We start from the raw sequence: 25,979 nt of genomic DNA, 5'->3' as shown, positions 1-25,979 counted from the left end.
CTGGACCTGGACGTCACCCGGCCTCCCAACCTACTTCCTCCGCCATCCATTACTTCACAAGTAACTTTCTGTATTTAAACAGAAGCAATTCCAAAACCAGAGGGCGTTCCAAAACCGCCCCTGTCCCCTCGCTTAGTTAAAACGCAGTAATTCAGCACGGCGCAGGAACAAAGCGCTAAATAACTGCTCGAAACCCCGTAAAACCTCCCAAACCCCGGCGTCCGTTCCCCATGACGCCTGCCTCACCTCACGGCAGCCCCGCCCTCTCCTTCCTGCCCGCCGGCGGGAAACATCCGGGCTACGCACGCTTCGCCCCGCCTCTTCCCTCTCCCCCGGCCCAATGGCAACCGGGGTGGGGCTTCCTGTCATGGCAGCTCCCGGACCGCGGCCTTGAGCCCCTCACGGCCCCTCACGGCCGCCGCCGCCGCTTTTCTCGCCATGGGCACCGTGCACGCACGGGTAAGCGCCGGGGGGGGACGGACACGCCGGAGCAGCGGCTGGCGCTCGCCGTCCCCCCCCCGCCTCCCCGGGGCCTGGTTCGAAGGTCGTCGGTAGACGACCTTCGGGCCAGGCCCCGGGGAGGCGGGGGGGGGACGGCGAGCAGCAGGTCTGGGTGAAAAAACGCATCGCTCTCCAAACCCGGAGAGCTGTTTGCTTAAAGAAGGAGCGTTTGGTTTCTGTCGTGGTAGGGGAAAGAAGCAGCGGTTGTAATGGTCAACGGGAGGAAGGCTGGCTTAACCCTCAGGAAATAATTTCAAAGAATAAGGATGCGTAGGGTCTGAGATACTTTAGGAAGGCGGTGAATTCTCCGTGCCTCAAGGCTTCGTTGGAGAAGCACCTCTCAGGATATTCTAGATGAGCGGTCCGCTCTGTGGAGAAGCGTAAGAGCCGTGCAAGGCAGGTTATGAGAAAGTCAAGCTCTAAGAATATCAGTGTAACACAGAAAAGGTTGGTGGTGCTGTTGACTGTAAAGCAAAGGAATCACAGAGCATATGTTAAGTCCATTTGGTGAAATACCTTGGGAATTTAGCTTAAATTACTTTCCCCTTAAAGCAACCGAGGGGAGCCCGCATAGGGGTGTTTAAAACTGCGATGTAGGTAATTCAGGTATGATTAATGAGTGACTGACTTATTTGGGGGCTAAGAATAGTCTGGGTGATTCCTCAAGGCCCCAGGTAGAATACCTCTTTTCTGTGAGCCTGTTGAAAACCAGCAGGCTTTTACATAGTGTTTAATTAGACTGAGGAACAGTTGTAGGGGGCTGTTAGGGCTCCAGAGTATCTAATTACCATGACTAATTTAATTTCAGTTTCAAATTTTTTTGTGTCTTCTTGGTTTTGTATCCATCTGTAGTATAAAGTGATATACAATATTGTGTGGATGCAGACTGTTTCATGCTTGGCTGAAAATTATTGGAAGTGAGATTCAGTCTTCATTTAACTTGATTCTGATATGTAACAGCAATTTACTATTCCAGCAAAACAGCTACCCTTAAATAATGCAGCAAGTACTGTATTAGTAACTTAAGACTAAAAGTAGATTTACTGAGTTATCCAATCCTGACCTCTACTTTTGCAGATAACCCTCTATTCATGCTTGAATCCATTATCTTCTGATAAGTCTTATTTTAGGACTCTTTCAAGTATAGTAAATAAAGCCATGCTGCGCTGGAAACCTTTATCATTAAAATGTTCACTCCTGATGGATAGGGCCTGAGGTTCTTGAGCATTACTTGGAAGGTTATTTTAAAAGAAATATTAAAATATAAAATATAAATATATGTAAAGCAAAGTAACGTGCTGAAAACACCTTTTTTTCTTTTTTAATTGTTCAACATTCATGCTCCTCTCCCTCCCAAAACCCCAAACTAAGTAGTGACACCCTGATGCTTTAGATTTTTTCGTTTGTTTAAGAAGGTAGAATTCATCTTTAACACAGGAAGCATGCCTTAAAAATAAGGTTATTTTTGGAAAAGTGCAGAGTATTTTGGAGAACTCATTCAACATGGAAGCTATTCAGCTTTCATTAAATATTTCAGCAAGCAGGTAGGTAACAAGCGTGCTGGTAATTCCCCTCATTTTAGTTCTCTTTTGCTTCTTTTCCCTTAGGATCTGATGAGCACAGTGTTGAGAACCATAGTTTTTTTCCTTTGCAAAAGGCATAAATCACAAATCTGCATACCATATTAAATGCAGTTTTCTTTTATGCTTTCAGAGTTTGGAGCCTCTTCCAATGGGTGGGCCAGACTTTGGTGCCCTGGGAGAGGAAGCTGAACTGGTTGAAGTTGAACCTGAGGCCAAGCAGGAAATTCTTGAAAACAAAGATGTAAGTACCTGAACAACATCCTGATTTTTTTCTTAAGAGAAATGTCTTGGCACCCTTGCTTGCTTTTTTTTCCTAAGGGAACTTTCTAAACTATGGTTTGGGATGTGAAAGAATTAAATTTAATATTGTGAATTTAATCTTATGTTGTCTAGTTCCTGTTCTTTTTTTCCCCTATCACAGGAGTTGTTACTAAAATTCAGCTCTGAGCTAACAGATCTGTTTCCAGATGCTGCTTTCCTCTCTCTCTCCTAAGAGATTACTGCTCCTGCAACACTGCTTAGGAACAAACCAAGCAACTGTCCTTAATCTGCTAGAGTGCAGTATTAGCCAGGTTAGGGTAAAGTGCCACCATGTGAATTATGTTACTAAAGGAAATACTAACTTCAGCAGAGGATGGTAACTTTTTTTTTTTTTTAAATATTTCACATGTAAGAGCATGTCTGTCTTGGCCCATATGTTTAGCCATGCAAGAGGCGTGAGACATCATGTGTTAACTTAGTTTTTATTAAAATTTTCCTTTCCCTTATGCTATTCAGAGTCATCCTCACTAGAAACTTGCTAATAACATTTATTTTTTATTTAGTTCATTATGTATATATTCTGCTAGGGTTTTTTAAAGCAATTTGCAGTAATGCTAGGTCGCTCTTACTCTGCTGTTCTATTATATGTGAATACATGAAGCGTTTGCAGATGATTTTTTTTATGCTTACCCCTAAAATTATAATACACTGAAAAGGTTGGAAAAGTAAGGGAAATGCAATCACTGTAGTCCATTTGTACCAGCTAACCTGAACTGTTTTGTGATTTTTAAGGTAAAATTATCTCAGATGATTATATAACAAGATGAATGATTTTAAGAAAGTATAAAACCTCATAATGCTAGTGATCTTAGTATGCATTTTAAACTACAACGCTCCAGGGCTTGTAGGTTTGTTTGTTGCATCTTTTAACTCTTTGCTTATGTGTAGCTGATACAAGAAATAGCTAACTGCGACTAGCTACATGTTTTGTCTTACATGTCTCAATATCTCAGTGTGATTTCTGCAGTGACTTACTTGTCCATACAACACTTATGACTAAAATCCCAGCAGCTACAGTCTGTTACTGTCTCTTCTGCTACAATCAGTATTAGCTTTGGTATTGGAATTCTTTTTTCTTTAATTTTCATGTTAAGGGAACTTTACAGAATTGCAGTTAGCACTGGTTTCTGATAATGTAGGTTAGCAGTAATTAGCCTAGGAATCTTCAGGGTTTTTCACTTGGACAACAATATTTTTTTCTGCATTGGTGATTTTGATACTCATTATGAGATGCAAATTCAGTATTTGTGTTTAAACATTTGTTCTGTTTAGGTGGTGGTTCAGCATGTGCACTTCGATGGACTTGGAAGGACCAAAGATGACATTATCATGTATGAAATCTCTGATGTTTTCAAGGCTAAAAATCTCATTGATGTAAGTACTGTAGTGAATATCAGAGCTACTGTTTAAAAATTCATGTTAAGATTTTCTCTCTTTTTCCTGCTTTGGGCTACTCCCTTCAGACATGGGGCAACTTTGTCAAGTTTTGTGATGATTCTGATCCTGTGATATGCAAGCCAAACTTAAATATGAAATACTGGCAGATACTGTATTTTTTGATGTATTCAGGTCAAAGACGTTGTGAAATGGCAAACAGTACTCTCAGATACTTTTTCAGCTTCACTCTTCCCATTTGAGAATTGCTAACTGTGTAGGTGACACTTTCAGTTAATTTGCTTAAGATAAATTATTGGATCTCAGCACAGATGACTGATGCCAGTCTCCGCAATGGATCAAAGTATGAGTTAGGCTGTATGTCCTTGCACTTTTAGGTGATGATTCCTTCTGGAGTATGGCTGGCAATTAGACCTGTGAATTGGTCTAAATTTAAACAGATTAGGGTGCGTGGGTTTTTAGCGAAAAGCATGGGCCCCCTAAATAGGTGTATAAGTTTTAAGTACTGAAGCCTCTTTGAATAATAGGTTTAAGTATTATAACAATTAGATTGCAAACTAACAGAAGGTAGGAATTGAGCCAGATGCTCTGGGTTTAATTTATTTCTTTACAGTTTCAAGTGTTAAAGTGGTTGTGATCTGTTTTGAAGGCGCATATATGTGTCTTTGTATACAAAATCTGTGAATATTGTATGACTTTGTTGCATTTTAACTATTTTGTCCTAGTTATTTTTTGATAACCTGAAAGACTGAGCTACTTACCTCATCCTGTAGGTGATGAGAAAATCGCATGAAGCTCGTGAAAAGTTGCTTCGTCTAGGAATCTTTAGACAGGTAGAGGTTCTGATTGATACCTGTCAAGGTATGTATTGCCTCATTAATCCTCACCTTTTTTCCTCACACACACACAGGCATGTGCATACCTATGTGTGTTTCCCTATGTAACAGGTTGGACATTTTTTGTGTATATAACTTACTCTCCCATATACCTTTATATATTTTAGATGTACATGTAGGTGTGCTATATATATGAATGTATGTGTCTATATCCATTATCCTTTCGAAAAAGATGTATTTGCATGTGTCTGCATGTTTGCATATATAAATACTACTTGTGTAGATGCCAAAATGAGTGAATTTCCAGCACTAAAATGATTACAGTACACAACCTGTAATCCCAAGTTTCAGAGGAACACTTGAGGAAAAGCTTGAAAATGTGTCCTGTGCTTCCATGTATTGCACATCACATAACTGACATTGTAGCAGCACTTCCTTGGTGCTTAAGGAAATACAGGTAATTGTATCAGTGCTTGTGATTAATAGTATCTGTGGGGCAGCTGAATGTATGCGGGTTTCACAGTAAGGTTCAGTTGACATTCCCAGGCTTGTGGTTGCTTCTCAAACCCATTGCTGTTCTCTTCAGCAGAGGAAAGTCATGTTATTGAGAAGGAAACGCAGTGCAGTCCCACAGGTTGCTGGTGATGGGATGCTGTCTCATTTGTTTCAAGCAGAATTAGGTACCCTTGACACCTGCGTTTTGGAACAGCTGCCATAGCCAGAGCCCTGAGGGAACTGGGCGGTTTCTGTTGTTTAGCACTTACCTGCAGAGTGCTGGGAGCTCTGCCCTAGTGATGGTGGTGTTCTTGCCATGTCTGGACCACTTTAATTTCTGTTTATTCTAGTGTAACGATTTGTGTACATATTTGTTTTTAGCCGGTAGGTAGCAAACAAATGTTACTACTTCATAATTAAACTAACATGTTGATGATTAAAGCCAGTCATGCTATGATTGAACCAAATTCTGTGCTCATACCCGAACGACATCTTTTTCTCAAGCTGTTTTTCTTTGTAATGTAGACTTTCATTATCATTTAATTCAACCAGTTCTCAAATAATTCAAGTCATCTTCTGTCTGCTTTTTTTTTAAATAGCTCTTTAGAGATAACATACGTCTGTTTGTTTGTTTGTCTATGTAGGAGATGATGCCCTTCCAAATGGTTTAGATGTAACCTTTGAGGTAACAGAATTGAGAAGACTAACTGGAAGCTATAATACTATGGTTGGCAACAATGAAGGCAGTATGGTATGGATTATTTCAAATAATTATTAATTCCTTTTGATATTCCTCTTACTTTCATGTTTCAAACCTAGCAAGGAATTTGGTGATTAAATAAATGAGGACTTTGATCCAAGCCAAATTATTTTCTTGATCCAGCTTTACTAAGGCTTTGCCAGACCTTTGTCTCTAAAGAGTCCTTGTATTAGTCAGGCTTTCATTCAGCAAAAGCCTATTTTGAGCTAGGGGAGAATGCTGTAGCTTCCAACTCAGTATGTTAATTTTTTAATTCTTAAAGTGACTTAAATTATTTCTTGATAATACTTAAGACGCTTTATCTACTGGAGAGATTAGTAAGGAGTTTGGCATTTATGTTTGTATGAGATCTATTTAAAGTGTTTTTCTTCTCAGTCGAAATGCTTTATATTTGACTTACAAACTGTTCTTGGTTTTCACTGTTTTAGCCCAGTACCAGTTACTCTGGGCTGCAAAATGCAAGGTTTTCCAGAGCCATACAAACTGTAGAACTTGTTTGCATTTGCTTCAATTAAGGATGCATCAGATTAAAATGTTGCAGGAAAAATGTTTACCAATTGACAGAAAAAGTAACAGCCGTACTGTTGTTCTCTTAATGTCCTTTTAACAGACGTGCTGGTGTAAGTAGATCATGTTTTCAGGTGCTCGTTCCTGCACCCATTCTGCCTTCTCATGTGCACAGTGCAACTATGCCTGGTGCTGCTAGATAAGCCAGATCAAGGGACTCATCCTGTTCTTCTTAGGGGTATTTTTAACCTGGATAAGATACTGCATGACTCAGGTGAGGGTGTTTTGCAAGTGGAGGGAGAATAGGAACTCAGTGAGTTGAGAGCTGCTTATGTGGCCTCGCTGCTGAGGGCAACGTCCAGGGTGTCATGGCCTGAATGAAACCAGTGGGGAATCTGACCTGTTGGTTCTAGTGTGTCTGAAAACAGTTGGAAAGCTACTGTGGATTCTGTTTTTGTACTCAGCTTCCCCCTCTCTCTGATTGTAATTTGTTGTAGAGAAGTAAAACGTTTGAATGATATAAAAGCATGACTTGTATACACTGGTACTGGCAGCAGAGGTTATGTTTTCTTAAGAGTTAAATAGATTTGACATTTATTCTAATCCCTCAAATTAATTTGAAGCCTATAGATCTAATATTTCATAGTAATAGCCCTTTGGATTAGTGGTTTCTGGTTAGTTGGATAATTACAAAGTAGCCATTATCACAAAATTCTGGTGACTGATTTGCTTCCAGTAGCAGTTAGACAAAGGTGATCAGGATTTGGTAGCTTTTTTACATTCTTTTAAAATAGAATACACAATAGTAGAACAGTCCTGGTAGTGCCTATACTTGGAGGAAACCTGCTCCATCCTTGCTGCCAAAGGGCCAAGAGCTGCCAAAGGGATAAAGGAATTTGTGTCAGAAGAGGCAAAAGTGTTTAGATTCTGGAGATTTGTAATGGTATGTTGTACTGCCATTAGGACTGATTGCAAAAGCGTCTTGTTACTCAAAAATACAGGGGAGTGACTCTGTATTGATAATTTTCATCTGGCTTATTGCAGTGGTTCTGATGAACTCTGCCTGACAAGTAGTTTTCCTGATGATCAGCTGGAAAGTCTGCAGTTGCAGAGCAGCTGCTTATTATGCCAAAGACTTACCTTTCTAGACTTGGAGACTGGCTGGGAGATTTTGCTTGAAATAATAGCAGTACTGATGATACAGTGAGAATGCAGATTAAGTCAGCAACAACTGGACAGCAACAAAAACTGGATGATTAAGTGTAACTTGTGCTGTTGTGGTGGCTTTTGCTGCCAGTGCAAAGAGAAACCTAATTTAAAAGAAAACCACATTCAGTTATAGCTATTTTTGATGTCTTCATTTCTCATTCCCATGGTAGATATGCTTGTCTTCAGCATACAGTTAAGATGCAAGATGGCAAACTATATGAACAGTTGTGGGTTTTTTTATGTTCCGTAGGTACTTGGGCTCAAGTTCCCAAATCTTTTTGGACGTGCAGAAAAGGTAACCTTCCAGTTCTCCTATGGAACAAAGGAAACTTCATATGGCCTGTCATTCTTCAAACCACAGCCTGGAAAATTTGAAAGAAAGTAGGGGATGCATTTTTTAGTACTTCATTTTTTTTAGTGAAGGAATACAAACCAATTAATAAGATCTTTCATTGAGTAATAATTAAATCTATTCCTTTGCTGAGGGTCTGTTAATAATGTAGCAGAGCTGGTTTCTTAAGTTTTTGTGATAATTTAAAACTCCACCTGCTTAAAAAGTTTCACTTTCAAACCTACCAGTAATATTGTGTTTCAGTTTTTCAGTTAACCTGTATAAAGTAACTGGACAGTTCCCTTGGAGCTCTCTTCGTGAAACTGATAGAGGAATATCCACAGAATTTAATGTAAGTGTAGCACAAGCGTTTGTGGCACACATGCTTCATTTACATTTAATGCAGGTCACAGCTGGCTTTTGCAAATATTTGGTTTACTTTTTTTTAATGATTGAAACACTTGTGCGCAGGGCTGACTTGTCATTATTTGAAAGACGTCAACAATTTTACAATGACAGAGGTAATTAATACACCTTAGTCTTTTTGTTAGAACTCAGTCTTATTTTGGCTGTATAAAAATACTGATGTGTTTTTCTCCATATTTCTAACGTTTAAAGTATCATTTCAGAGAGGCAGCTGGTTGCCTAGCTGACTGTATCAGCCCAATTCAAGATATTTTTCATTTGGGATGGATTAAACAGTGTGCACCTACTTGGAGAAACTGTCTTGGCTGGAGCAGAATTAGCATTACTCTGAAATGAAAAAGGGTTTCTCTCTGATCCAAGAAGTTTGGAAAGAAAAAGCATAGACTCATGTATAAAAAACTTCAGAGAGAAAGATTTTTCAGGGAAGTGTTTATTTTACTTTTGTGGCAAAAATTTTTTCATGTCTTATTCAATTCTTTATTTGTAGTTTCCCATCTGGAAGACCAATCACACACTGAAGTGGGAGGGTGTGTGGAGAGAGCTTGGCTGCCTTGCTAGAACAGCATCCTTTTCCGTTCGAGAAGAAAGTGGACACTCTCTTAAATCTTCTCTCTCTGTAAGGCTTTTTCCTGATAATTTTTAAAAACACATTCTTTTGAGTCATTTAATACTTACGAATGATACCAAAGGAGCTTTTTGTCATAGTAGGTAGTGTGTTTTACTTCAAACGTCTTTTGCTGTGTTTGGTCATTTACACAGAGTCATCCAGGAGGTCTAAAGAGATTTCACATTTTCATAGTGGACCGTTGCATTTTGGCTATTGCTTAGGCTGGCTTGTTCTTTCTGCAGGGCCTCCCTCCGTGTCATCTGCTGTCTCTTTTTGCAGAATTGTTTTGCTTTTGCTTTGTAGAAGACAGGATCAGTAAATTTCCTCATCCTGCAGTTGCTATGCCCTTTCTAAATATTCTTTCCTATGCTGGTTTTTGGTCACTTGTCATCTTTAACTTGTAGCTTACAAATTGTAGGAATAAACTATTTGCAGAATACTGTCACAAAGTCAGTGACTTACACTGGGGCATTCTTGCTGCCATATTTATGGTGTGTACCATAGTCAAAAGATATAAATGTATACATATTTGATGTGGCTTCTAAAGTCAGAACTAAGTTAGTCTGTGGGTACATTGTTCCCAAATCCATGGAGCTGCACTAGCCTTAGCTGGAGCTGTGGCTGTCTTCCACTGTGTGCACAGTTTTTGAAGGAAAATAATAGTGTCACTCTGTGGTATTCAACAGATATGAGAATCTAAAAATAATTATTTGATTCTTTTCAGCACGCTATGGTAATTGATTCCCGGAACTCTTCAATCCTGCCAAGACGAGGTGCTTTACTAAAAATTAATCAGGTAGTATTAAATCACTTACACTTACAGATAAAATCCAGTAATAGTATATTTGAGTAAGTCTTGATTTATCTGATTGATGTTCATGTTAAAAATGTCTAAAGTTAGAAATTAATCATAAATTGATTAGGAGACAGTGATGGTCAGTATTTACTTTTTATCTTTACAGTACGTGCCTTTTAAAATCATGAAATCTTTTTTATGATGGCAAATTTATATTTGTATACCATTGGTCAAGCAGCACAGCCATTTTATCTCGCCATTAGAATTAAATATTTTATTAGCTGAGATACATTATACCTGACAGTATTTACTCTACATTTTGCAGTGGGTATTAGTCCTTGTTTTCTAACACTGCAATGTAAGACTACCAGACTGTGGTCCTGTAGATACTTACAAAGTTTGTAAGTCTTAGAATTAAAAATGAAAGACTGGGTAAAAATAACTCTCAAAGGCATACACATGAATCATTTTGGCACAGAAAATGGTCTTCACTCTTGTTACGTTCAGAGCTTTTAGAAAAGCTGGCTTTTCTGCTGTATGGGTTAATACTTCAGAAACATTGACTTCTGCAGTGCTTTAGAAGCAGATTGCTTTGAAATGTCAGTGGAACTTGAAGTGCTAACTCCTGTTAGCAGCAGTGAACTATTCTGTTTGTGAGTGAGAAAGGTGGTTATAATTCAGCGTTTAGTTAACATACCGTTTCTTAGATGCTGCCTCTAACACCAATTCAGTCACTTCACTTGTTATTTTCAACTAGCACTGGTGTAATGCAACTGTCTGTCTGGTTCTTCAGCCCTGCTTTAGTACATATGAAATCTGCTCAGGTCTAGGCAAGTACGGTAGGAGTTTTGATTTCAGGTGCTGAATTTTCCAGCCTCATTCTGTTTTGCTGTCATTTACAAAATGGCTTAGAAAACAATAACTTAGTTTAATATTTGGAGGAGAAAATTGCAACTCATTGTTCTGAGGGTCATGCGTGTTTTTTTCATTGGTCCAAAATTCAGTTGTCTCTCCATACCAGTGTATCTGTCTTCCCTGTACAGAAAACACTGCTTATGCTGATGCAGACATGATGAACTTTTAGGGGGAAGAACCACGTAAAATCCGTTACACCTTTCATAAATTTATGTCTTTGCAGGAGTTGGCTGGCTATACAGGTGGAGACGTGAGCTTTCTAAAAGAGGATTTTGAATTTCAGTTGAATAAGCAACTTCTCTGGGATTCGGTAATTTTTTTGAAGATAATTTAGTAATTGATCTGAGTTAACAAACGAGGTTATTGAATCTATGTCTTATGATGATTTTTCACCATGGATTAGAAAAGGATCGTGGAAGTGAAGGATGGATGGTGTAGATATCTTAATTTGTTGTGGTTTTTTTTGAAGTGAAGTATTCTTTATTTTTAACCTGACATTCCTGCCATGCACAGAAGTGGGCATTTGGAAAGAACAAGTTGTTTGACAGTTAACCATAAGAACTATTTTCCTTTCAGAAGTGATGTTGGGCATGTCTGTTCTTTGTGATCTTTCTTAAGAGTGATTTTTCAGAAACTTATTGCAGCCTTTGTTCTGTCTCTTTCACCTACTTATGAATATTTTGATTAATCTTGGTTTAGTTTTCTTTTTTCATTGTAAATTATGAATATATGACGACTAATTTTGGTATCATAGCATGTAATTATTTCTTCTATGTAAAATTATTGGTCAAGAATGGGAAGGGTCATCTCACTACAACGCTAAGCTTGCACTACAACATTTTGAACTTCATATTTGTGCACAATAAATGATTTAAGTTCCAGTAAGAAAGATACAAGGTAGCGTGAGTTTATAGGAGACCCCAGTCTGCCACCCTGTAGGCAGAGCACATCACAGATTTTAAGGTGTGTCTACATTAGTACTTTGATTTGGAGTCACTGTGTGGTTTTGAAACAAATCCTTGTATCATCATCACTTAGAAGTCTTGGTTTGGTTGGCAGAGCAGTTCTTGTGTATACCAACTAGATTTCCGTCAGAGGAAATGACGCTGGATAACTCCATGCCATGTTTAATGTACTCCAGCTTCTTATGAGAACATAGAGGTCTTAAGTTTCAGGCGTCTTTAACAGCATAGAGCTAGTATTAGGTGGAAATAGGTGTTTGTCTGCTTAGTGAAATAAGAATTTAGCTATATACTAGAAATATTTCTGTCTGTATTTAGAAAGAAGTTCTTTATCTTATGGAGATAGTGCAGTAAGTTCTTGTCTCGTAGGTGAATGGAGAATTAAACAGCAATTTCCACGATGAAGATTTAAAAATCAGAGGTTACAATAGTTTGCATCCCAACATACTAGGAAAAAACAAACCAAACCAAACCAAAAAAGTGTTGAGAAGATCTCTGCATCTTGAAAGCTTTTTAAGAAGTATTGGAATAATGAAGAAATTCTAGGAGACTGGAAGATTTCTTAGCATTATGCCAACAGTACAACTGAAAAACTCCAAGCTGCTTCCGTAGTGCAGATACTAGTGAACTGATGCTGTAAGGATCTGTCGGTCTGTTGTTTCATGCTTTTGTTCTGAGGTGACTCGGTGCAATGAAGTTCTTGAGTTAGATAGACCAATGAGGCCAACACAGAAGGGCATTTTAAGGCTATTTGCTATACCCTTTTGTTATTACATCATTATATTTGCACCTTCCATGTGGTGGAAGAAAAGGCATTGCCTTATGAGTGCACTTCTAATCATGTTACATTTATTTGCTGATCTTCAGCTGAGAAAGACAGCATATTCTCCTATGAAGTAATGTAATGGCTTCATGGCTACGCTAAGAGGACTTTGCTCTTTCCCATGACTGCTAATATGCCCACATCATGAATGAAAGTGAAGCATATCTCATCACATCATGTACCTAATTTTATGTCACCCATTGTTCATGAGCATAGACTTGTGTGCAGCTGACTTTTACATATGCTGTGTGTTGTGTGACCAGATACGCGTGTACCGCCTGATGAGTTCACATCTGATAATGGCAGGGGAGGCATCTGGGGACTTTGGGGGCAGAAGGTAGCAGGAGTGTGCTGTCCAGTTAGAGACATTATCCAACACCTTTAGCCTAGGTATTGACAATAGATCTCACCATCTGGCAGTAGTACTTCTACTTGGTACACAGGCAGCAAGCAAATGATTAAATGTATTTATTATAGTGATTTGGCTCCCAAGAATTGCTGTACAGATAAGCAGTAATGCTGTATGTGTATTCGATGTCAATATAATGAGTTGCAGAAGGTAATTTCATTTAATTATAAGGTTAATTTACAGAGAGGTAATAATTGTACATTTTTGGTAGCTATTTGCTGGACTTAGCCTCCTATGGGTTTAAAATTGCCAGGAGTAATTTGTATCAGCAGTGTTGTCTTATGTCAAGACATGAAAATTTATAAGAAAATAGGAGCTGGATGAGTGTTGCCCTTAGCTATTGTGAAAGTAGCACTTGGTTCAAATGTGGTGTATTGACTTTTTCAGGATGTAGCACTGCATAAAAGAAAGAGGGCAGCAATGATTAAGAGTTTCCATTACTGTTGGTGTGCTATCCATGCATATGCTGTGATCATCTGTAACTTTCTGTCAGACTAATGGGAGGTCTGCCTGTTACTGAGCGATGAAATTTTACTAATACTGTTTTTAGGGAAATTTAAGTAATACGTATTAATAAACAACTCTTTTTCTCTCCAAAGGTTTTTTCAGCATCACTTTGGGGTGGAATGCTAGTACCTATTGGAGACAAGCCATCCAGTATAGCTGATAGGCAAGTTTTTTAAATGTTTCTTAATTTTTTTCAATCAACCCAGATAATGTATAAAGAAAACTATAGTAGAAGAGAGAAGCAGTAGTAGTTCTGGTTCTGAGGAGAATAAAACGTTTCTAGTTTGCTTTAATAGCATGTTAGTACTCAAGCCATGCTTCTGGTTTTGATTTTCATGTTGGGGTAGTATAAATTTATCATTTGTTATGTAGTAGCTCTGCCTGCCAATATTTATGGTTGCAAAATAGTATTTACCATCTGCAAAATTCTGTATCAGGCATAGGTAACACTGTAGATATTTTTGGAAGTAAAGCCATATTGTAACTATGTTGGCTTTTTAGACAATTTTGCCCTCTACCACCTATGTTTAAAGATCACTAGCAGAAACCATTTAGACTTAAATTTATTTACAATGAATACTAAGTGTCAACTTCACATGTGGTAGATCTTACCTACAGTATTTCTATCAAAATTATTAAAACAGAGAGAATCAGACAGTATTCTGATTCTTCTTCAGTGCTGGGGATCCTGCCCTTTTGATCTTTGTAAATGATGGAAGACTGGTTTTTATTTTTAATACTTCCATTTATTTTGAATTTTTTTTGCCAGATGCATCAGGGTTTATTTAGATTTAGATGTAATTTCTTGTGTTTCTTTAAATACACTTTACTAAACCTGTTGCAAAGTTACCTGGAACTCTGAAAAGCAATGTTAGAAGTAAGCTAGATACTTTCAAATATGTCCTTTCAAGTGAAGCATAAATTAAATTTGACTGTATTCACTAGGTTTTACCTTGGTGGACCAACAAGCGTGCGTGGATTCAGTATGTACAGCATTGGACCCCAGAGTGAAGGTCTGAAACTTTTAAATCTCACTCCTCTGACAATACTGTAAATATTAATGTGTAACAAAGAGTAAAATTCTGTCCTTAACCTTTGTGTAGCTTAAAAATAATTGCACTCATTCTGCAGTCTGAATCTGAGAAGTGTTATTTCTTTGATCTATTGTTATATGTTAGTTCACAACGAAATAAAGCCCCGTAGTTCTTAGTTAAGCCATAAGCTAATTTTGTAAACCAAGTGTGTGTTCAGACTTGCATGCTTCCAGTGTGTCACTTTAATTACTAAGCAACTTTCAAGCTGAAAAAGTTCCAAAAAGATGGTTATAGCGACAGTCACATTAAATGTCTGTCTGATAGAGCATATGTTCAGGTAGCTTAGGGGAAAGGTAATTTGATCAACAGAGGTGTGTTAAGAGCAAGGAGCTTCCTCAGTTCTATTCCTTACTCTGCTGCTGACTTGCTGTTATCAGTGGATTCACCATTCAGTATATTTTAAAGCTATTTGTTTAACTGTATCAATTTCCCATTTTTAAAACTAAGGCAAGTATTTCAGAGGTATTTAGGAGGTAGTCTCTGATGAACCACAAGTAGGCGCATGCCTCAGGCTGTTCTGGTGAGGGAATGAAGAAAAAAGGGCACTTCACTTGGAAGGTTCAAAGAATTTTGTAAGTGCTAATTTTTTTAGATAGTGGTAAGGCTGAAGAGAGCTAGAAGCAAGTGGCAAAAGTTGTAAAGGGTAGAAGTGCAATGTAAAACAACTTAAGGATGTGTTCTTGTACCTTTTAATAACTGGTTCTTTTAATGTATTCCACAGTAAATGCTTTTATTCCAACATTTTACCTAAATAGGTGATTACTTGGGAGGAGAAGCCTACTGGGCTGGAGGCTTGCATCTATACACCCCTCTCCCCTTCCGGCCAGGCCGGGGAGGGTTTGGAGACCTTTTCCGAACACATTTTTTCCTTAATGCTGGAAACCTCTGCAATCTTAACTATGGTAAGACTCAATAGAATTGTATATAACAAAACCTGCTTTTCTCTCTATATAAAAGCAAAAAGGAGAGCTGTTCTGTGTCTGTTTACTCAGTAGCAGTTTGTTTACTGCTTATATTTTTGGTGCCTGTCAAAAAGCTGCTGCTATTAACTTATATATTTGACAGATTGCCAGTAATTTTTTTAGAGCTTTACATAAATTCTAGCACAACTTGTAGGAAAGAGCCAGGATGGTAACCGTAGTATCTGTGAATTGGTGGTGTTTGCAAACCAGTGAGGTAATTGATTGACACCTGCTATCTTAGACCATTCTGAAGGGAGATTGGAAGACAATGTTTTAGTGGGATTCTAATGTTTACTGGGATGAACTAAATAAAAAGTGGTGGCGTTAGAGTGTAGATGAGGGTGTGATAGCTGCTGTGACTTTTTTTTTCTCCCATCCCAACTTTTTTCAAGATATATTTCAGTGTATTAGTGTTTGACATTTCAATATCATTTCAGTCAATTTTGGGATATAGTGATATTTGATGTCTGCCTCTCTTGATGGAAGAGAGGCAGCATCCATATGGGAGTGAGACACTACGTGCAATTGAAAAGCAGATTAATCAACTTTAAAACATAGAGACCACTGAAGACATTTAAGTCTTTAGTACTTATTTCCAGATTCATGCAAGTAGGTACCCTGTGGTGGCAGATGAAGATCAACCAGCAATCCAACTAAAATCATAGTAGTTTGAGTCCAAGGTACTTGGCGTTTATGGGAGTTGCAGGTAGTAAATAAATTTTGAATCTGCAGGAGGTGCTCCTAAGTAGTCTGTCTTCTACCTCTGAAAATCCAGTTAGTCTTTGACCACCTTGACAGTCTACTTTGATTCTTGTTCTCCTGCTCTTTTGCTTTCAGGTGATGGTCCCAGAGCTCACCTGCAGAAGCTGGCAGAGTATATCCGATGGTCTTACGGTGCTGGAATAGTGCTCCGACTTGGAAACATTGCTAGATTAGAACTGAACTACTGTTTCCCTATGGGAGTACAATCTGGTGACAGGTTTGTTTTTTACACCAATTTCTTTAGTAGTAATTGGTTTCAAAGCTTACTGCACTTCTATCTGGTTTTGTCAGAGAGAATTGCTGCGTTTAATTTTGTTTATTCTATGCCAGTTTAGAGATTTTTCAGCACTTGATGCTCTTCTTTCAGCTCGCTATATTCATGTTGGTGTCACAGTAGTTCTTGGTTTAAGACTTTGTTTCTCAAGTTTCAAAGTTCATTGAACTTGAGATCAGCTGTTGAAATGTATGAATAGCTGTGTAGCAGGTTTTATTTCTTTAGGGGACATGATCACTCAAACAGCTCATGGGATTTTCTTAAGCCTTCCAAAAAAAAATGATTGGATAAATACTGAGTTTAATGTCTTTGCTTGAAAAATGAAAATAAGTTAACTATAGATAAAGAGAAAGGGAGGACAAATTAATTTGTTAGCAACCAATTATCCTACATCAAGCAAATATTATAGTACACAATAAAAAAGCGTCGGGGGGGTGTTGCGGTTTAGGCCCAGCTGGCAACTAAGCACCATGTGTCTGCTTGCTCACTCCTCCCCTCTCTGGTGGGTTAGGGGGAGAATTGGAAGAAAAAAAGTAAAAACTCATGGATTGAGATAAGGGCAGTTTAATAGGACAACACAAGGAGACAAGAAATAATAACAATAATACTAATAAAAGAATGTATGAAGCAAGTGATGCACAATGCAATTGCTCGCCACCCGGAACTCTATGCCCAGCCTGTTCTGGAGCAGCGCCTCCCTCCCCTGTGCCCCCCAGCTCCCCCAGTTTATATACCGAGCATGAGATCATATGGTATGGAATGTCCCCTATGGAATGTCCCCTCAGCTCGGGTCAGCTGTCCTGGCTGTGTCCCCTCCCAGCTTCTTGTGAGAATTAACTCTATCCCAGCTGAACCCAGGACAGGTGGCCTCTTCTTGCCTGTGAATATTGTGAGAGGTACCCTGTATTTCATACAGGGGTTGGATTATGTTTCTAGTTGTCATTCATGTGAAATGTGAATGAATAATAGCAATTTGAAAATATGGGCTTTATTTTGCAAACCTAAATACTCCATTTGGATGACAGATTGGGAAAGCATTTATTTTAAAAAGCCTTTGTCAGCTAAAATTTGAATTGTAACTTTCCAAAGATTGAAAACCTTGGGAATTTGGGGGATTGGGAGAATTGATTTTAATTTTATCAGTACCTTTTCTATCACTTACGTTGTTTATTATTTGTTTCTTTTCAGGATATGTGATGGTGTTCAGTTTGGAGCAGGAATCAGATTTCTGTAATACAGAAACATTTTACATCAGTATATGAAATTGTGCTCTGTAATTGAAATCAAGACTATAATATAGCTCGATACGGTCTAACTTTTTTCTTGAAACACAGATACACATCTGAGTGATTTACATCTGAGACTCCACAGGAAGCTACATTAAAGAATTATGCTCTAAAGGTTCATTGTACCTCTGATTCTTATCAAAGATGGGAGAGTGTTTGTAGGATTATAGCTATTTTAACTTACAGCTGTTACTTAAAATATTAGAGAGTTGTGTCAGATACATGGTTCATATGATTATAGTTGTCATTGGCCTGCACAGCCTTCACTCTTCCAACCACAAGTCTCACAAGTGTTGGGATGACCAAATGTGAGTGTGGCTGGAGTGGAAATTAAGGGGGAACAGTTTTTCTCAATCATCAACTTCTGTGAGCAAATGACGCTAAAAAAATTGTTACGCATCAAAAATTCTTTTATACAAATAATGGTTGTAAGTGAACCAAAATGTTCTTATTTGAATATATTTCACTATTGTAAATCATCTATATTTAATGCCTCCTACAATCTGAATTGCATATTGTAAAAATTCGAGTCAGCTGTCTAGCACAGTAAATACTAAAATTGAGGAATAACTTTGAAAGGTTCACAGTTCTCAACTCTGGGGCAGTTTTGAGTGTTTTAATGCTCTCAGTGAAGCCATTGATTTGGGTCTTGCAAACACATCTTTTTGTAGCGGTTGCAAGAAGGGATGTCTAGACAGATGATCATGTGTTACTACTTTGTTTGCTTTTGTGTGAGGGGCATGCTTCTACTGACTTCTTTAGATGCTATTTTCACTTAAAAGTGACCTGCTTTATCAGTTGGCATGTATTCTAGTTTTTATAAAGTTAGACTAATTCACTAGTTTAGTCCTAACAACTCATCTTTGAAGATAGTTACACATTATTTTTTTTAATATGTGTCAATCCTGAGTTGTTATCCTAAGAGAATCTGAACCTAGAATCCACTTCCCTGCATCTAAATTTACTTTTTTTTGTTATTAAGTGTCAGCAAATTTAAAATCATAAACCCAAGAAGATTCTGGGAGAGTAGAACAGAAATACACAAGCTATTATACTCCTGATTTCTGCTCAGCTAAAGGCACAGGTTTGGACATACTGGCATGCTACTTGACTTTGCTGAATGCTGTCAGGACTGCCATGAAATCTTGTTCCCAGTCAAGTTAGCACCTAGACTCCACTCTCTTAAGAGACCACAGTTTTTATATGTTGCTTTAGCATTGGTATACACTGCTCTTGCTGTAATACAGTAACTAAATCTGTTTATGTTGGTAACTCATTTTCTAAAATATGAAGGCTAGAAACTGGTCTGCCTAGTTTTGCAGAGCTCTGCTTGACTAAACATCCTTCCCTTCTTATAAAGTTGTAGCAACAGGCTCACCACATATGTTCGAAACAGAAAATTGTGTGAATGCCACAAGTCAGACCCACTTCAAATATCAAAATTTAATATAAAAAAAACTTTTTTCAGTGTGTGTATCTAACAGCTACTGTAGCAAATATATTTTTAACAAAGTGTTTTTGATGATTATTTGTTGTTATGAGATACAATATGACACTATGTTAAGAATGTCAACAAATGTTACTAGTTTTTCTCCAGCACTATCTACATTTTGACATATAAAAATATTTTTAATGGGAAAGTTTAGATACCAAAATACTGTTAGGATTTTCTCCTAGGAGTTCAAAGTTTATTTTGGTCCTTTTGATAAAATTAGATGTATTCTGTTGCCTTGAGAACTCTTTTTTTTGTGCACATCGTTTGTTACTACAGGCTGCTCAAGTGTAGTACTTTAATACTACAAGAGAGCGCCCTAAGTGAGTATCAGTCGCCCGTTTTAGAGGGCGTAGTAGTCTTCTTGAGTTGAGCAGGCCTACAGAAATAGCCTCAGCCTCAGTCTGCACCCCAAGAAGCAGCTAGTCCACAACTAAGTTTTGAGAGAATCAATATGAGAAATAAGGGATGAATGGGGGAAACTGCTGAAGGCTGAAGAGGCCTTTCAAGCACATGTGCTGACAGACCAGGCTCTACTGCACGCCGTAGAATTGTCCAGTAAGAATAAAGGGAGAAAAATCATGTTATATGAGCCTTTACCTGGGTCACTGTTTCCCTGCCTGTATTGCACTACATTGAAAGATAACATCTTCTTATGGCATACAAAAAGTGCACAAAAGCTATCACGATATATAAAGTATTCCTCTGGAAACAACATCTGGATTACGTGGTTACTTCTATAGAATATTGATATGATTAATATATTACCATTTAAAATTTTTTTGCAGAGGCTCTAATAATTAGGATGGTTAAAATAGAAATCAGAATCCCGCTAGAAGCTGCTGTAGTGCTAAGCAGACTCAGTGGTGTAGAACAGCTCTGGGCAGATCTGAAGCAATTCGCCTTTTGGCTGACTGCATTTCTGGCCAGAGTATATCTGTGAAAGGCTAAAAGGCGTAAGGATGGCCTGCAGTCATAACTGTGATTCAAAAGCATGGTATTTGCTTAAATAGGTAGTTTGGATATCACTTTATCTACTGAGTAGTCAAGATGCTCTTGCTTTTATAGTCGTGCCGGCCATTAGGGACAGTAAGGTGGGGATAAATGCCTCCAAATGGTACGCCTGAAAAGACCACTCCTGTGCCTGTGGGCTCTTCAATTTTATGTGAAGAGTGCTGAGGTTGCAAATACCACCTGAAGCACAGAGCTTCTTCAGCTGTGTTGTTACTTTACTGCTTACAGTCCTTTCTAGGGGCTGAAGGAGGCCTGGGGAGGAGAGGAGGGCTTTTGGGGACAAGGGCTGTACAGTCTTGCTGTGCTGGGAGCTCCTCCGAGCCAGTGAGAAGGCAGCAATAATGGGTTGGACGTAGGGCTAATATTTGTATCGCCAGTTGTAAGACAGTGAGTGATTTCTTGGAGCTGTTCCACCTGCATAAAAACATTGAAAATGCTCTTCATATTTGGGAGATTGGGTAGTGTTAGGTACTGCTCGTGAGGAAGCTGCTAGGGAGCTTTGGGGCAGGATGGAAGAGGTAATTAGGAGGTTGTTAGAATGTAGGGGGTGGGTTTGCTGTCACATTGTTAAGAGCATAACTGCATTTGATTTAAAAATACAAGCTTTAAAAATAAAATATGACACTGACCTCTGTAATATGGAAATACACTTCAACGCAAGTACGTTTGTTGTTGTTCTGTGCCTTTTTTTAGTACAGGTCTGCACTTGTTGCCAATGGAAATCTCTGCGGAGATACAGCAACTAATGTTTGATACTTACTACCTTTCCAAAACACCAGGTTTTGTTGAGCATCTCTGTAGAAATTGCTGTCCCTGTCAAGCCCTTTGAGGGAAGCATACAGAATCTTCCTCTCCCGTATGCACTAAAACATACAGGCCCACAGAAAAGTGAGTGGGGGTCAGGTTGGCTCTCCCTTCTCGGGTGTGTGAGCAGTTACTCAAATGAAAAAAATTATAAAATTTTACTGGGACGTTACCAGGGGAAAAAAAACTTATTCATTTGTGGGAATATTAAGGAGTTGGTTAGATGTCTGAAGAGATTATCAGGGAGATTATCCTGAACTTTGTACAGGATAATGTAAGAAAACCATCCTAAAATTACAGAATTTGAGTATTGAGTATTGTAGGTTTCTTCCAACATTCTTGTCTTTAAAAGGGCTGGAGCCTGGCAGCCACAGCCGTAGTGTAATTGAATGTACGTTTTATGACAGCAGTGCTAAATCGCTGTTAGCAACTGCAGTGCTCTTGGATGATTTTAACTTAATTGGGATGAGACTTTATGCTGGACGTATTCTAAGCAAGTTGGAGCATTTGGCTTTCTTCTGTCATTTAGCAAAAGATGCAACCCATCTGCAGCTGGTAGAGCTATTGTCTGCATGGAATAAATGGTCTTTTTAAAAGTTTTTCAGTTAAATAGAACACATAATAGAAATTATTCTGAAGCAAATAAGTAGCATCAGTTAAGTGGTACATTTCTACCTCAGTATTAAATAAGTAATGTTATTTAAAAAAAAAAAAACACAAACAAAACCACCCCACCCCCCCAAACACATTTTCACTCACTTGGTAGACCACGAAGAAATACTAACTCTAACTGTCTTGTGTCTATAAGATACCATCTTAGAAAAACCAGTAAAGGTAGTGTTATAATAGAGCAAGACAGTTATATAATGATTTTCTAGTTTAAATAGCAGGTTATTTTGCTTTGTTCCAATACATGAAGAACTATGAGAGACCATATATTCAGTGTCAGCATTATTTTGAGATACACCCACTTACAGCAATCTCATGTAGTCTAAAATTTTGAATACAGTATAAAATGCTGTAAGGCTACAGTAGAGGAAACAGAAAATCTCTATAAAAAAGGTGAGCGATGTTAAAATGAACAAATGTGAATTTAGACTTTTAAATGTTCAGCTAAGTGTTAAAGCTAACAGTTCAGGGCTGAAATTAAAAACAGATTTAGAACTAGGTTTAGTCTTTCCAGTGTAATTCTATATTTGTGAAAAGATATGTTTATGCTCCGACAGATTTCTTAATGAATATACACGCACAGGAATCTCATCCCTGATGAGAAGTAGGGTACCAGAGAGAATTTTCTGGGACATAGGGTGCTGGTATCTTATTCAGTATGGAAGGTTTAAACAAATAACGCAGCTGGCCTTCTTCATCCTTCTCTTTAGAGACAATACACACTTCAAGCGGAACTCATGCGGCAGCAGCAGCTGTGTCACTTTTTATGGCCATCAGCCAGTTGAGTTACTAAAGACTAACACACACTTGATGAAAAGTACCGATACAAGCTCTTCATTTCCTATTTAGAAGAGCACTGTTTGTTTGAAACACTGTGATGTGACTCAGAATGATTCCAGGTTTTGTTTTGGCTTTCACAAAGTGTAATTTTACTTTCCTTTTGCCATAGGCTCTTTCTTCTTGTCTCAAACAACCCATCCTCCTTTTACTTTGCAGTAGGCTGACATACTTTCTCTACTTATGCTACAAATTTAAGCGTTTCTTTATAAATACGTAGGACATCAAAGTCAGAGGTGAATGGATCTCTCTGGTTTTATTTCAATTATTGAAAGATACTTGATTATAAGTGGTTACGTTTTGAGTGCTGTACTAGAATCAGTGAAGTTTCATATGCTGTTTGGACTGCGTGTATAGCTTGTGAACCCATTTGTGTGGTTTCTTGCTTGAAGTTTGTACTCAAAAGATTTTCTGAGTACAATTTCATAAAAACATTCAGGTATGGGAACCAATTGATTATTATTTTTTTTTTCCCCAGAGGCTGCATAAAATGCTTTTTTCACACTGCCTTAAAGCTAAGTGTAACCTAAGATTTTGGTATGAATTTTATGAAATGAAACATCCACTCTGCTAGTCCTGCTGCAGATCAACATTTATGTGTGCTTTAGTGTTACTGGTGCTTGTAATATGGATTCAGGTTATTTTTGATGCATTGAAAATGAAGCTTGAATTTGTAAATTGTCTCATTTGGCCTGTACCAGGAGAACGTAGTTGACTTCCTTGCTAATTATTCAATCTTGCAAAAATGTGTAATAACCTTAAATGAAATAGGCAATTTGTACATAGAAAGACATTCATTGCTTATCTCCAGCATAATTAAGGCTACTCCATTTTTTAAGTTACCTCCCTCCCCCCCCCCCCTATTTTCCTCAAGTATTGATTATAATGTTAAGTTTCAACGTAGAAAGAACTGCAGGGAGTGTTGTTCTCACAATGCGTGCCTGGTCTTTGTCTTGGTGCATTTGCTGCATGGGAGTTAATTTTACCACCAGCGCTTGTATTGTGCACACAAGTTTCATAGGTCCTGTAAGTTACACTCTATGAAGATTTTGAGAGCATTCCTCCAAAAAGCTGGAGGAGCTGTATTTGAATTAGGTTATTTAAGAAATTACGCAACTTTTCAGCGCTCACAGTACTGACACTACTGCTGTTAAATGCTGCAACAACACACTTGACTGGCAAACCTGGTACTGAAGGAGTGTGGCAGCTCTGTTTTTTGGATATGTAGACAGAACTGTGTGAAAGATGCATGTATTCATACCGTATGTGAATCTGGATGGTAAACTGGGTGTGTATCTCATTAGCAACTCCAAGGGTTGAAATATTCACCAGAAAAATGTGTAATAGTTGAAGTGCAGGTATTCGAACAAAGTAGAATAGCTGAAGTTTTTTGTATGCTAATCCACTTTTTCCACTAGCAAGAGCACCGGGAGGAACTCTCTCCTGCACAGGAAATCATCATAAAACATTCATTAGGTATAGCCTGAAACCTCAAAATCATTTAAGTGAGATGCAGATTTGTAACTGATATTGATCCCAGCCTCAGTAACTTCTCACTTACGGTCTAAAAGCCTTTGCTATGGGCCACACACTGTTGTTTCAGGAAATAGAATCTATTTGTTCTTCCAAAGAAGCACTACCCATAAAAAATAATCATCATCATTGCCTTGATGGGCAAACACAAGACAGGCTTATCTTGCTGTGAGGTTTAAAGATCAAGTATTTACAAGGAAGAGATTATTTGACTAAAGCTGGGGCAGTGGGCTGTCTAAGAACAAACTGCTCCATTTTAAGTTTTACGTTTACTACACATTCCAAAATCATCATAGCATAAGGTTCACAGCTTTTTAAAGGCAGTGTTATCTATGAGCTAAGGCAAACAGTTCTGTAACAAAGCAAGACATGAGCGTCCTGGTGCAGCACGAACCTTTAATGAAAATCAGAGCTAGCTAGAGAAGAGGTGAGCATGTGAGAGGATTGTCACAGTGCGTGATACATGGGAATGTGGAGCTGGGACGATGCAGAACAAGACTGTGTGGTCACTGCAACTGCTTCAGCTATGCATTAAACATTTAGTTCAGACAGACCCTTATAAAATCCCTTCTGTAGGCACCATGCAACATAGATCACAGGATGCTTCCTTGTATTCTGCAATAAAACTAGGTCAGAATTGAAAGCTATTGGCAGGTTTGGGACTTGCCAAGGAAACGGGAAGAGAAGTTCAGGTAATAACCCATGTCTTAAGCAGGATTTACACTTATTGAAATTGATTTCTGAAATCAGGAGAAAGAAACTTTGGGAAGGAATGAGAAAATAGATTTTGTGTAAGTTTCAGGTTACCTTATTGATGAGTGCTTAAAGCAAGAAATTATGCTTTAAAAAAAAAATTAGACTGCAAATATAGGGCATATTTATCTGGACACCAATTTAACACATGAGCCCTTAAAGATCTCTGGCATCATCTTCTGTTTGTGCAGCTCCTAAACTTGACAGAGTGGTTCTTTTCATTCCAGGCAGTGCCTCTTAAAGGGCTGCAAATGGATCATCATAATTATTAAGCTGTTTTGCACCCCTCCAAGACAGTACATGGGCTGAATGAGTGGATTGGTCAGCAAAGGTCATTTCCTCAGGTGCCTGGAGCCTTTGTTGTAGTCGACAGTACCCCAGCAAGAAGAGGTGGGCACCATGGTCTGGTCTGGTCTGGTCTGGTCTGGTCTGGTCTAGGGGTTACACCTACTGGAAGCTGGAAAATGCAGAATGCACTGTTGATGCAATAGTGCCAGGGTATGCCTTGTTTGTATCTTCTTCCTAGTAATTCTCACTGCTCTTTATGCAAACAAAATAGTGAAGTTTTATAATTGTTTCCATGATGGATTCTGTGATAAGTTAGAGTGAATCCATATGTTGCACTCAGGTTTGGGCCAGATATGAGGGACTGCCCTAATTTACACTGGGGCTTGCTGTGTTCCCTGAAGTTCTCAAGCATAGTGTGGTTACAATTTTATTTTTGTCTTGCTTGTTTTTAAGAAAAGTCATACTTTCTTCAGAGAGGTTTTGTCCAGGATTTCCTGAGATTTTTGTTTGTCACCAATCCATTCTTAAGGTCAGCATTCCTGGGGCTCCTGAATGGGCAGGATCACCACTCAGCAGTCTGGCTGGTGGAGCAGCCCACAAGAAACATGGCTTGTAGGAACAGCTAATGCTGCTTGCACAGCCAGTGAGAGTGACCATTATGTTAAAATCCACAGTATGTATTATTTTGTGAGATATTCAGACTATGCGGTAGCACATAATGTAATGGTAGTATGGGGCTGGAGGAAATTACAGATGTGGAAATACTGCTCATTAACCTGATCAGGAACCCCTGGTCCAAGCTCCCTGCAATGCAAGACTTCTGAGACG

At 38.4% G+C, this 25,979-nt stretch overlaps 1 protein-coding gene across 1 annotated transcript; it reads left to right on the top strand.

The window, feature by feature from the left end:
- The first annotated feature begins 326 nt into the window (after positions 1 to 326).
- On the top strand, positions 327 to 19,488 carry SAMM50 (SAMM50 sorting and assembly machinery component). Its single transcript, XM_075051839.1, has 15 exons — positions 327 to 459; positions 2,215 to 2,325; positions 3,678 to 3,779; positions 4,574 to 4,661; positions 5,776 to 5,882; positions 7,858 to 7,988; positions 8,203 to 8,290; positions 8,852 to 8,980; positions 9,696 to 9,767; positions 10,906 to 10,992; positions 13,476 to 13,546; positions 14,329 to 14,396; positions 15,233 to 15,379; positions 16,277 to 16,418; positions 17,664 to 19,488. The coding sequence occupies exons 1-15, from the start codon at positions 439 to 441 to the stop codon at positions 17,707 to 17,709; spliced, it is 1,410 nt and encodes a 469-aa protein (XP_074907940.1). The 5' UTR covers positions 327 to 438; the 3' UTR covers positions 17,710 to 19,488.
- The last annotated feature ends 6,491 nt before the right edge of the window (positions 19,489 to 25,979 follow it).

The sequence above is a fragment of the Buteo buteo genome, chromosome 19, assembly GCF_964188355.1.
Source record: "Buteo buteo chromosome 19, bButBut1.hap1.1, whole genome shotgun sequence".
Lineage (NCBI taxonomy): Eukaryota > Metazoa > Chordata > Aves > Accipitriformes > Accipitridae > Buteo > Buteo buteo.
This window is presented reverse-complemented; position numbering and strand designations above follow the sequence as displayed.